Source organism: Miscanthus floridulus, unplaced genomic scaffold (genome assembly GCF_019320115.1).
Source record: "Miscanthus floridulus cultivar M001 unplaced genomic scaffold, ASM1932011v1 fs_902_2_3, whole genome shotgun sequence".
Classification (NCBI taxonomy): domain Eukaryota; kingdom Viridiplantae; phylum Streptophyta; class Magnoliopsida; order Poales; family Poaceae; genus Miscanthus; species Miscanthus floridulus.
In genome coordinates this window covers 22377-36114 of record NW_027097429.1, presented here as the reverse complement: position 1 = coordinate 36114, position 13738 = coordinate 22377, and the positions used below count along the sequence as shown (strand labels likewise).

The following is a 13738-nucleotide window of genomic DNA, read 5'->3' as shown; positions in this document are numbered from 1 at the left end:
TTTTGTGTGTGTGAAAAAATCATACTCTACGTTGCTTTCAAAGCATGAATGCACATAAGTTGAAGTTAAACTTAACTGTCAACCGAACTTGAATCCTTGGAAAATTCTTAAAAGTCAGGGTTAATTATAGGAAATGTGGAAAAAATAAACAACGAAACAACAATGAAATTCAATGAATAAACGATTGATTTCATTATATATATGCCTTGATTGAAATCTTTCTGAGATAATTTATGTGAAAAATTCGTACTCTGTTGCATTGAAAAGCATGAATGCACATCAAGTGAAGTGTTTTATCATAACGAATTTTCTGAGATGACAGCTCTAGCAAGAACAAGTGCTCTGTTTCTTGCAACAGTAACAAGCTGGCGAAACAGGGGATTCTGCCCCCGGAGCCGAGCTAGCCGGGGGTCCGTCGGCCTTCCCGGCGGCGCCGGAGAGAGCGGGGACCCCGGATCTCGCTGTCCGGTAAAACATACTAGGCTGCTAGTAGCTCAGATACACGGAAGACCGCACTAAGGCATTTCCAGGAAGCTTTACATAAAGCCTCCAGATAGAGTTCAGATACAAAACGATCCACTAGCCACGAAGCCTCTCTGTTGTCCTCTTCTTTCGGCTTGTACCTTTTGTAAGCATCATGCTTGGCAGGTCACAGGGAATGTTTTAGCAGCACCATTGAAATAAAGAAACATGTCCATCACTGCAATCGAGCCTGTAAACCGACAACTGTCGGTTCGGCCTTTTTCACTCTCTCTTTACTAGCTACTATCTGGATTTTCTCCCAACAAGCCACGCACAGATGAGCGTGTGCTAGCTCCTCTCTCATCTCTTTCTCTCTTCTCTCGCTGAAGCTTTTTGTAAGAAGCAGATGCATGGAAGCTCACAGGAAGCGTTGATGCAGAACCATTGAAGTAACATGTAGATCCCCGTCGATCGAGCCTGTAAGTTGAGAACTCTCTTGCTTTGGCATTTCCACTTTCCTTTCGTCTTTACTAGTTATCTCATTATTATTTTTCTCCCAACAAACCAGGTACAGGTGAGGTGAGCGTGCCCTCGATCCTGGTAGCGAGCCATACTAAATAATATCTGCTACTCATCTCCAACACAGATCACAAGCAACACTTGGTTGACATCATCAGGCACATAAAAAGGTAATCAAGTACTAAGACGTAACCAATAAGCATCAGTCATACATCCCGTCGTGTTGTATTTGTTTACTATTTTACAGTTGTTATTACTTTGTTTTTCTGTTAAAGGTCGCCAAGTATGCTCTGCTTTAACCATTGCACTGCTCTGGCTGTTATTAATTTGTAGATGGATAGTTTGGATTGCTGAGGCATACTGCTCTGGTTACCTAATCATTAGCAAAAAAATTTCTTGGGAGAGGATGGGAATGTATTCATCCCCTGCTGTCTTCTGGCAATCCCCTTTGTTGAAGCAGATCCTACCTGTGACCTATCCCGTCTTCATATTTTCTGTCTATACATCTCAATAAGGGGTCAGTCCATCTCTCCTAAAATTTTATTTCCATTTTTGTTCACTAGCAAGCAATGTCTCAGATGCTTGCTCTTGCCTTTTTCATGGTTGCTCACTTGCTCTGTTTTCATCCTATGGTGGAGTTTAGAACTCTTATCAATAATCATTATAAATCTGGATACTGCATATACTTTATATTTTCTTTCTGGTATCTGAGTGATTTTTTTTGTAATATATTACTGTTACATTTATACATAGAATTATTTTTAGTATCAACTGTGATTTATCTAGAAGTAGTCATTTTTACTCGACAAGATTCATACAAAACAGCTCGTCTCAATTTGCTAGCCCACAATAGCGCTGGTTTCTTGTTCTCCTGTATGCATTTGTGAGAAATTGTTTTTCAAGTTGGAGCACCCACATTTGTTTTTCCTATAAAAGTGCTCAAGTAATCAGGAATGGGTAGTGGAGCTACTAAACGTGAAATATTGGAGAAAAAATTGGAGAAAAGGCTGCAGGATCCAAAAATAGAACCATTAATATCTTTGCCACTAGATTTTTTGGAAGACATCACATGCGGTTTTTCCACTGAACGAGTACTTGGCACGGGTGGGTGTGGAGTCGTATACAAGGTATGTCCATTCTTCTCTCACTCCAATTTCAACCGATGGCAACAGAAAGATAATGAATTGTTTACCTACATCCTATGAAGGGAGTTCTCCGGAGTGGCAAAACTATTGCTGTAAAGAACATTTTTGATAAACATCTGCTGGACAATGATAACCGATTCGAGAATGAGATCATTTGTCTTATGGAGGTCAGGCACCAAAATATCGTACAACTTGTAGGTTACTGTCTCGAAACCAAGTCGGAAGTGATGGAATATAGTGGGAAACATGTTGTGGCTCAAAGACGTGCATGTTTGCTTTGCTTTGAATTTCTTTGTAATGGAAGCCTTGACAAGCATCTATCTGGTATGTTGAAATACAATACTGAGATCTTCTATCTTTTTCTTTTCCTTTGCAAAATTTACCTGATTAGAAGTTTAGAACACACAAGCAAATGTGTCATTATATCAACAGCTACAGAGTGATAGATTCAATTATAGTTTCTCTGTTTGTTGATCTATTTCTACAGATGAGACCTCGGGCCTTGATTGGGACGAGAGATATAAGATAATTACGGGAGTATGCAGAGGTTTGCATTATCTTCATGATAAACGTCGTATTGCTCACGGGGACCTTAAACCTCAAAATATACTGATGGAGGACACGATGATGCCAAAAATTGCGGATTTTGATTTGTCAAGGCTTTTGAGTCAAGAAAAATCAGGAATTGTCACTGCAAAGTCTCAAGGAACGCCGTAAGCTATGCCTCTTGCTGAAGCTTCATTTTTTTACTATTTCCTACCGCTGATTATGCTAAATTCTTCTGCAGTGGATATATGGCACCAGAATGCATAGAACAGGGATGTATCTCCTTTAAGGCAGATATATTCAGTTTGGGTGTCATTATCACAGAGATAATCACAGGTCGCAGGGACTATACCAATATCAGCGAGACAACTGAAACATCTCTCAAGCACTATACAGACAAAGTAAGATCAGTATTATTACATGCTGTAATTTTCTACCTTACTTATGCAAATGTCTTTTTCTGATAAATTACTTGTGCAAATGTTGAGGTGGTTGGAAGTTGGAGGAACAGACTTATAGAAAGAACACCCATGCATATGTCACCAGAAATGTGTATCCAACAAGTGCAACAATGCATCTCTATAGCCCTGAAGTGCCTGGAACCTGAGTCGAATAAAAGGCCTACTTCACTGGACATAGTTCAAAGTCTAAATGCAGTAGAACCAAAATGTACATCTCCTGGAAATCCCCCTAGTGTCGTTGAGAAGGTATGATCTCTCAATATGCCCTGCACCTCTCCACACTTAATTTCAAAAGACTGTCCAAATTAATATGCATGTCTGAACAAAATAACCACTCATGCTCCATTTTTCTGATCTTAATTAGTGTCCTCTTATAGATGCAGTGCATTATCTATATCTGTTGTTAGAAATTAGCCTGCACAGCGACAAGTTATTCACTAATCTCCATGCGCGGAGGCATCAATTGGATTTACCCAGATGAACATGCAAAATCGATCACATATGACACCAGCGGCTTGATATTTGTGGACGAGGTCCAGTCGGGAGCCCCATAGTGTTGATTGGCGCCCTCCAACTTGGGATTCTAGTTGGCTGGAGCGCCACTAAGTCGCGAGTGTCGTAAGCCAATTGGCTTGGCTTAACCTGTCTTTGAGTGCTGATAATAGGCTCTGTGAGGATATCTGGGGTTTATGCGCTCGTCAATCATATTATTTTTATATGACAAAAAAATGTGACATATTTGACTTCTTAACAGCAATATCGTATTTATACCTTTTACTAACATTGAAAATCTGACCACAAGATGTACTTCTCTAATGCTCAATACATCCACTGTTTGTCCAGGATTGGAGAAACCGAAATCTTCAGAGTCAAGTAAATGTGAACATAATCAACATACCAAAGACCATCAGTGCCATTAATGGCCTGAATGAGTGCGCCACTTTGTTCCAGTGGGTTACATCGGCCTTTTCATCTCCAAAACTTCAGCTGAATGAAATACAAAAGGAAAAACTTCATGGAGATGTAAGGCAGTTGCAGCGTGACCTTCAATGCCTTACTGATAGTCTACCAGCAATGTACAACCTCATTGATCGAGCAGAGTGGAGGATCCATGATCATTATATGGCTGAGCTCCTTTCAATACTCAAACATGCAGTTTATGATGCAGAAGACATTCTAGATGAGTTCAGATGGTACAAGACAAAGCTTTCAGTAGAAGGCGATGCAATCTCAGTGGAATCAGTCATTGACTTCTTTCACAGTGTCACTCAAGGCAGCTTCAACAAGGTGACTGATATCCAGAAGAGGCTCAATCATCTTGCTGGACAGCTCGAGAAAATGGGCTTACTTCAAGCAGTTCCACGGTTTGACAAATCATTTAGGCCCGAGACCACCTCTTTCCCTACTGAGGCAAAGATTTTTGGTCGTGATAAGGAAAAGAAGCAGCTGATCAGGTTGCTTGGTGTACCAACAAATAATAGCACGGATCCTTCCAGATGTAAGAGAACAAGAAGTGGAGTTCCAGTTTTGCCAATTGTTGGAATTGGGGGTGTTGGAAAAACAACCTTGGCTCAAGATATTTGCAATCATTCAAAAGTTAAACGTCACTTTGACCTAATAATTTGGATTTGTGTCTCAGATGATTTTGATGTCAAGAGATTAACTAAAGAAATCATAGAACAATCTTGTGGGAAAGTGCCAAAAAATGATAATCTGAATTTTCTTCAGGGTACTCTTGCAAATAGCCTGAACGCTAGAAGATTCTTACTTGTCCTTGATGATATGTGGAATGAAAATGAGCAGGATTGGAAGCACTTCTGTGCACCTTTCAGAAATGTACTTCAGGGAAGTATGGTTCTTGTCACCACTAGATCTCCAAAGGTTGCTGGTGTAGTGCGTACGATGGATCCCTTTCCCATTGAGGGTTTGAAAGAAGATGTTTTTCGTGAGTTCTTTAAAGTCTGTGTGTTTGGATCTGATAGCTCCAATGATCCTGAGTTGGAACAGATTGGTGAGAAAATACTACCAAAGTTGAAAGGCTCTCCTTTAGCTGCAAAAACCCTTGGACGGCTGCTAGGAATGAGCCTTGACCTAGCACATTGGGATAGAATTCTCAAGAGTCAGCTATGGGAGCTTAGACAAGAGGATACTGACATTTTGCCGGCTCTTCGGTTGGGCTACATGTATTTACCATTCTATTTAAAGAGGTGCTTCTCATTCTGTGCTGTGTACCCAAAAGATTACAATTTCAGAAAGAAAGATTTAGCTGAAATTTGGGTGGCAGAAGGCTTAGTAGAACATCGACATACTGGTGATCAGTACTTTGAAGAACTTGCACATCTGTCATTTTTTCAGAAGTATCCACGCTCCAAAGAGAAATATGTAATACATGATTTAATTCATGATATGGCACAACTGGTGTCAAAGGACGAGTGCTTCATAGTGAAAGACACTAAGGATCTTCCGAAGATCCCTCAGAATGTCCGCCATCTGTGGGTGCTCAAAGGCGGAGATGTCCAGTGCTCTGACTTATTGAAGCATGACATGGCACAGCATAAAAAGTTGCGCACCATACTTTGTGACCTGTCTTTAAAGAGTAAAACTGGTAACATTGTGATGGAGAAATGGTGCACTGAACTTTTGTGCATGCGTGTCATGGTCTGTTCTTCTATCTCTAAGTGGGGCTTACCAAGTAGTATTAGCAATATGAAGCTACTTCGGTACCTCAAAATCCTCAACTCTAGCCTTTGCAAGAGCCTTCCTTCAGAATTCTGTTGCCTCTATAACATGCAGATATTTTATGCTACGAAATGGAGCATTGATGACATTCCTAGCAGTTTTGTTAAGCTGATCAATCTTCAGAAATTTGAGTCAGAGAAATATCAATTTCATCATGAAGAAGGTGCAACTAACAAAGAGCCGAGAAGGCAATTCAAGTTCGTAAACCAGAATGGCGAATCTCCTCCACGTGGATTTCATGCACAAAACATGCCAGATATAACTTCACTTGAGCTTGTCTCTTGGGACAATGTCAACAGCATATCATCTTCTATGAACTCAGAGCAAATCCATAGTCATCACAGCAATGATAGCACCTTCTCGTCCCTAACTGATGTTGTCACTGACCGTTGCCAAAACTTCGAACAATTTCTACAACCTGCTTCTTTGCCTATCATCAAGAAAATAGAAATTTCAGATTGTGGAAGTTTAGAATCCATACCAGCAGAGAGGTTTGAAGATTTGCGTTTCCTTGAAGTACTGTGTGTGTGCCGTTGTCCAATGATCAAATCACAACACCTGTTTGCCCCGTCCCTGAAGAAGCTGGATCTGGAAAACTCTGGGAATCTCGGAGGCAACATTGAGTGTAGTTCTCTCACCATCTTGCATTTATCATACAACCCTCTTGAATCCATCGAACTGCAAATGTGGAATCTTCCGTTACTGCAGGAGCTCGAGATCCGTAATTGTTCTTCTCTAACAATCATTAAAGATTATGAGCTTTCCCTTGGCGGGGCCAGAAGCAGAATGGTAAGGTTCCCAAAACTCACTCACCTAGCCCTTCGGAACTGCGGTAACCTTGAAACTATCGATAACCTCATATATCTCCCTGCCATTGAGAGCATTGAGATTACATACTGTGGCTTGCTGTCCCTACCAGCTGATAGATTCAGAAGTTTTCCTCGTCTGAAGAATTTGGTGATTGGATGGTGCAAAAACCTCAACTGGCATTGTGGAATGTCATTACCATCGTCCCTCCAAAAGCTCCGGTTACACATATGTGGGGATTTCTCTGCCTGGTTTCCCAGTTGCCTGGAGAACCTCACCTCCCTCGAGTCACTAGAAATTAGTGACTGCGAATGCATAGTGTCCATTCCTGGCGACCTGTGGAGCAGTAATCTCAAATCACTTAAGAGTTTGATGTTTTATTATTGTTCAAAGCTTAAATCAATTGGTGGACGAGACGCAATTGCACACATAAAAGATTTAGTTATTCATAACTGCCCAGAGTTGAAGGAAGTTGACCAACCACTGAGGAAACGCTCATCCTTCTAGATTGCGTGCATTGAGAAAGTGGGCTCACGCTCTTTTTCTATGGTATGTATGCCACTTGTTTGCAGTATAAATTATGGTTACAGTTATAGAACTATGTTAGGACACTTGTGAGTTTTACGATATGTCATGTTTTCATGGGTCAGATCATATTTATTTTTTTTTAATTAAGGAACAAATGTATTCCGGTCTCCCACATTCACAATCGAATGGGTACAACCAAACTGAACCAATACAAAACCATGGTCTAAGACCAAAGACTGCTAAGCAGACTCGCCCCGTCTCCAGACTGTTGATAATCAAACAACCCTTGCATTGTCTAAACACAACCCAAAGGATGCAGCCAAACCACAGACTGGTAAACAGCTAAACCCCAACTCCAAACTATAGCTAAACCGGCAACACTCAAGTGTCCAATCACTGGCACTCAGGATACAGCAAAAAGAAGCTAGTTCTCTAAACTCTTGTGTTGCTTCCACACAGAACTTATGAAGATTTCCAGCCATCATTTCCAACTTCATGCATCCAAACTTCATAACTTTCCTTTCTTCCTTTTTTGATAGCTATGACCTTCCAGTACATCTCCCTGAGGATTACTGTTCTATTCTCTTTTGATTCCTCCACCCACTGGATCCAAAAAATTGCAGTGACAAGCCTTCTAGAGGCCTGCAGCCCTCCTTCAACTTTCTTCCCTCTTCCTCTTTAGACAACATGGACCATTGCCTGATCCAAAAAGTCCCCCTGAAAAGTACCTGCAAGCAAGAATTAGTAACTCGATTTTGGAATACTGCCTCATTTCTATTCAACCATAATACCCAACATATGGCTGCAATCCCCACTATTATTTGATTTCTTAGTCTAGGAGCAAATCTCCTTATCCAAGATCCGAACATGTGAGTAATGCTCTTAGGTGGTTGAAAGTTAAAGGTGATGAACAATGTATTCCAAACCGATCTAGCTATTCGGTAATCAAAGAAAAGATGTTGGATATTTTCTTCTAACCCACAGAAGCTACACTTAGTATCTCCTTTCCATCTTCTCTTAATCAAGTTATCCTTTGTTAAAATCACCCCTTTCTTTAAGTACCAAAGGAAAACTTTAATTTTCAAAGGTAATTTTGCTTTCCAGAACACATTATTCTCTGAAATCCTCTATCTTTTCATTAATTCCCTATATAGTGACTGTGTGGAGAAAACTCCATTCTTTTTTATTTGCCAAATGAAGCTGTCCTTATCATTATTTAGGCTTATCAGAAGAACTAAAGAGACTAGCTTTAGCCACTCATTTAGTCTGTCACCCACTAATCCCCGCCTAAATGGGACATTCAGCGGTGTTGAATTTAAAACACTAGCTACTGATACCCCTCTTTTCCTAACAAGTTTGTACAGTTCTGGAAACCTTCGCCTTAACGGTTGTTGATCAATCCACACGTCCTCCCAAAATCTTGTTTGTTGACCATTGTTAACTTTGAACTTACCATGTTGTAACAACAAATCTTTTACCCCCATCAGCCCAGACCAAAAATGAGAGTCCCTTGGCTGTTTTTCTAACTGTGAAAGACATAAGAGATTTATATATTCATGATTGCCCAGACTTGAAGGAAATTGACCAGCCACTGAGGAAAGGCTCACCCATCTAGATTGCGTGCATTGAGAAAGTGGGCTCACGCTCTTTTTCTATGGTATGTATGCCACTTGTTTGCAGTATAAATTATGGTTACAGTTATGTTAGGACACTAGTGCGTTTTACGATATGTCATGTTTTCATGGGTCAGATCATATATATGTCTTAGCCAGTTATTGTTACTCTTAAGCTACTAATTGTTTCTGAAAAGCATAGCAGTCCCACTATTACTCTCTGAGTAACTCGGTGGGTTAGTTCTTGAGTGTGCATACATTTTTCCGTTATACTAGCCAGAAGAATAATAGTCTTTTTTCTTTTCCCTGATCGTGTTGTCTTGTTGATGACACAGCAGGTGGAAATTAAAGATGGTTGAGATGGAGCAAATATGTGCAGTGCAGAGCTCGAAGACCCAACGAGAAACAACGAAACATATATCACTTCTCCCTTCCATGCAAGATGACACGAAAAACCATTCAGATATTGTGCTTTTGTCATATGCCTAGTGTGTTATTCCTATCTTTTAGCAACTCCGATCCTGTTTTCCGTGCGAAATAAGTGGGGCAAAACACAAGATAATTTTATCCTCGGTTAAGCTCTTTTTTATGTCAATAATGTAACATAATGCACTGTATTACAATCATATTTATATGATTCCAACATGAGAGCGTTGCATGCTCCATTAGTTTTGTTGGATGTGTTTGGTTTTACTAATTTACCGGAGAGGGGCCAGAGCTAGAGTAGACTCTGAATCTCTGCTAGAATTTCCAGACCTATTTTAGAGGCCCGTCCAATGAGCACAAAGGTATCAAATAAGAGTGAAATCTACGCCAAGCCCCTAAAACTATCTGTAAGTGTTAAGTTCCAAAAGTCTCATTATGCATTTCTGAGTCCCTGAAGTTTGTTCGGGTCTCATCTAGATCCAAACGGATATTTAACCAACCCGGTAGCTAACATGGCATGCCGACTCAGGGCTTATGTGGATCTGACAGATGGGACCCATATGTCAGCGGCAAAGCTTAACCTTAGAAAATCGTATCTTTTTCATACAACCTCGCATACAATACGGTAGATCTCAATGAGATCTATAACTTTCTAGTTTTGACTTTTTGATAAAATTTCTATAGTCTTCGGTGGTGAAAGTCGTTGGTGATGGGACTGTTGTCACCATGATATGGCTACGAGATTCATGTTACCATCCGACGGTGACGGATCGTTAGTGATGGGAACGGTTATCACCGTGGCTATGAGGTTCGTGTTACCAACCGACGATGATGGAGCTTCCAAAAATCCTACAATCAGGCAAAAAACATAATAAAAAAATAATCCCGGGAAGCCCCACTAGCAAAAAAAAGTACTATAAAGGCGCCTGGAATGCCTCTAGCGGCCTCTGGCATTCTAGCGGCCTCTGGCATTCCACCTCTATAAATCAAAGATAGCGAATTTGCACCCCAAAAATAGCAAAATTATTTTAATACTGTGAGACCTCACAAATCAAATTTTCTTGTGAAGAGCGCACGCCCTTCGCGGCCGCTTGGGCTCAAACCTGTGACCTCACGTCTCGCATGTATCTCTTCTAGACCTCTAACCACTACTGCAAATGTAATTTTTCTTACATAGATGATTTCAAATGAAAAAAATATCAATTACCACTACTGCAGAAATAATTTTCAGCAACGGGGGCTATTTTCTCGGAGCTACTAGATCGAGGTAAATGTTTTTCTTGGCATCTATGTACATGGTAGTTGCGCCTTCTACTATACTCCCTTCATTTAAAAAATATAATTTTAACTCAGGACTAAGTTAAAGTATCTTAAGTTCCGCTAACTATCTACACCTAATAATATTAAAGAGCCATGATTTTATCCTACTTTTTTGTCCACCTCCTCTTAACTAGGAGATAGTTTAGTACAGCCCGCATCAAGCGATGATTGATATGGAGTCGGATTTCAAGATGTATTGGGTCGTGCTCTGTGTATCTAATATGTGACCTGGATTCATGAGTCGTGCTCATAGCAGTTAGAACAACTCGCGTACACAGATAAAGATCATATTAAAAACATGCGCACCGGATTAACTCTCACCCATTCTTTCTCCTTACTCAACCACATCCGACTGTCCTACTTGTTTGGATGTGCCTTGCCCCAGCGACCGCCCACGCCCCCCGCCCCAGCGACGCGAGACCGTGGCACCCGTCCCATCCCACGCCCGTGACTCCCCCTATCCACTCCGTCGCCCCAAGCGGCCACACGCGACTCCCCCTCTCCCCTCTCCCCTCTCCCTGCCCTATCGCATCGAGCGACTCTCTCCTCCTGCCCCATCGCAGCGGCGGCGGCCTGGCGCACAGGCGGCGCCCCCTCCTCCCCTTCCTCTCTCTCTATCTTTCTCTCTCTCCTAACCTGGCGGCCGGGCCCGACCGAGCAGGGCAACGGCGTAGTGCTGGTGCGACCGGCCGTCGGCCGTCGTCGGCCCTCCGCGCGGCGGCGCACTCCTCTACCTCCACATCCCCCGCTCCACTCCCCGCGCAGCATGGTCGGGGTGACGGCGAGCACCACCGGGTGTCGCGTCGGCACAGCGGGCCCCGACGGTGGGCGCCTTCAGCCATTGCGGCGCACTGGCACGCGCAGGCTCCACGGCGGAGTGGTTGTGATGCAAGAGGTTGGTTCCACGGCGGAGTTCCCCAACGTCGCTGGCCTCCACGCTCTCTCTGGCTGTGAGATCCACTCTCTACCTCCCTCTTTGGATCTGCGTTGGATCTAGCATTTCACCCAATTTGAGCATGTAGCAATTGCAGGCAGTCATGTTTAAATTAATCATGTTTTGCTTTTGGAGGCAACTTAGGTGTATCTTGGAGGTATGTGATTTAGAATTGGGTCAGAGATGGAAAATTCTTTGGCGTCAAAGCCAAACCTTTGGTTGGCTTTTGATTTGGTTTGCTCAGATATATAGATTAGTTATTGTGTCAAGACATTATTGGAATCTTTTTTAGACTATTGTTGGAACGGATTAATCACCTACTTCTTTGTGTTCTACACTACCACTAATTTTTTGTTTGCTCAGATATACAGACCATTATTGCTCAGATATACAGACCATCTGCTCTACTTCTTTGTGTTCTACACTACAACTATTTTCTTGTTTGCCTACAAATCGAGCTTCTCCTAATGCCTGAAGAAAAGACTATCTTCGATCAGCACGAGACCCCTGACGTACTAGAATATCATCAGTTAAGGTCCTCCAGGTGTCTTAATATTTAGGAACCATCTTGTTGCAAACTTCTCAAAAAATACAACGATGCAATGTCATCTATCATGTTGTCTTTCAATGGAAATGCTTGGTCTATTCACTATCACTCACAGAATTTGTGCACTATGTTTTTGAAGGAACAAGCTGGAGTTGGTATGATTGCCTATTGGAGTCTCCCTGTTTGTGCGTCCACCGTCAGATCACAAATAAATTTAATTCATAGATGGGTGCATATGATATCGAGGATGCAATGGCATGGAAAAAAGATAGAACTCATCATTGATCAGGTGTAGTATAAATCTGGGCTGTACCTGTTTTCCCTCCATGCTTATTTATCAAAGTTTATTTTTATTATTTCAGTTGTTCAAGCCTAATTATTTGAAAAAAAAACATTATTTTTAGTTGTGCAAGCAAGTAGAGCCGAGCAGCAAGTGTTGCGAGTTTCAGCACAACAATAGATCAGTGAAGCCATCGATTCGCCATTTTCAGGTGATTTGTGGCTTTCAATAGATGAATTGTTAAGATATGGTCTTCAAGTAATTAATCCAAGCAATAAATATCAATTGTGCTCTCTGATTTACATACAGAGTTTGACCTGTCGAAAGTGCCTGTGTAATGTCTGGCTTGCTAAGAGTAGCTTTCCACCTCCTGTTAAATACAAGCACATGTATTGCTTCCGCTAAATAGCTCTGACTATGGGCATTTAAGCTTTGGTTGGTTGGCAATACCGGCACTGCTATATTTTGCCAAATTGTTTGCACTTCAAGACTTCAGTAATGTTGCTAGATACCTTTGTTTTACGTGAATGAAAATGGATTGGATTATGTGCGGAGCTCTATGGTTTTTAATGTGAAGATGGCTTACCAGAACTTTTCAGCTCTAAGTTTTTTTTTCTTCTTTTTCAGTTTTTACATGACATCAGTTTGGGTTATGCTACTATTACACTTTTGAAGCTTCTTGTAATTGGCCATTTTACTCATAATATAGCTCATCGATGTCATTTTGTGGTTTTGAACATTTTGCTCATCGATATCTTCTTTGGTCCTCATTAGTGATGATTGGGCTGAATGGACATGTCAAGAGGGAGTAGAATTTCTTCATGCACTGTAGCAAGTAAGAAAAGTAAGAGGCATGTATTCTGGACCTTGGATGCGGAGAAGTAGCGACGTCTTTCTCCATCGTCCAAGAAGCAGCGCTGCCCTTCTCTATCCGCCGTGCAGCAAATTGAGCCAACCCTCTGTAGCCTCCTGTATGAAGAGCTGCCACCCCTTTATAAGGTAAAATCACTAATCAAACTGTCCTTTGTGATGTTATTGCTTGTGTGATGATGATCTGTTTTGCTGGGTAGTCTAGCGACTGATTCTGTTAAACCACCTATCGAAAGATCATACCTGTCAATTTGATTTTTGATTTTTTAAAAAATTCCCTGTGCATCATTCAAAGTGAAAACAAGTAAGATGACACTCATATACTACGTGTCAAGATTGTTTTCTAAATCATGTTTTTTGGTCATTTCCTTGGCAACAATACACATGTTGTTATTGAACTCTCAAGAGAATTTGAAGGTCAGTACAAACTACAAAGAGACCAGGCCCCAGCAAGACTGCAAAATATGTCTCTGAATATACACTACACGTATATCTTTGAATATATATCTCTTTATAGATATAGAAGTAATGTTATTGGATC

At 41.3% G+C, this 13738-nt stretch overlaps 1 protein-coding gene across 1 annotated transcript; it reads left to right on the top strand.

Moving 5' to 3' along the window:
* The first annotated feature begins 1322 nt into the window (after positions 1-1322).
* Positions 1323-9445, top strand: LOC136533500 (disease resistance protein RGA2-like). Its single transcript, XM_066526045.1, has 8 exons — positions 1323-1498; positions 1807-2108; positions 2189-2450; positions 2614-2839; positions 2914-3073; positions 3161-3379; positions 3977-7228; positions 9156-9445. Exons 2-7 carry the CDS (start codon positions 1935-1937, stop codon positions 7184-7186), a joined length of 4251 nt encoding a protein of 1416 aa, XP_066382142.1. The 5' UTR covers positions 1323-1498; positions 1807-1934; the 3' UTR covers positions 7187-7228; positions 9156-9445.
* The last annotated feature ends 4293 nt before the right edge of the window (positions 9446-13738 follow it).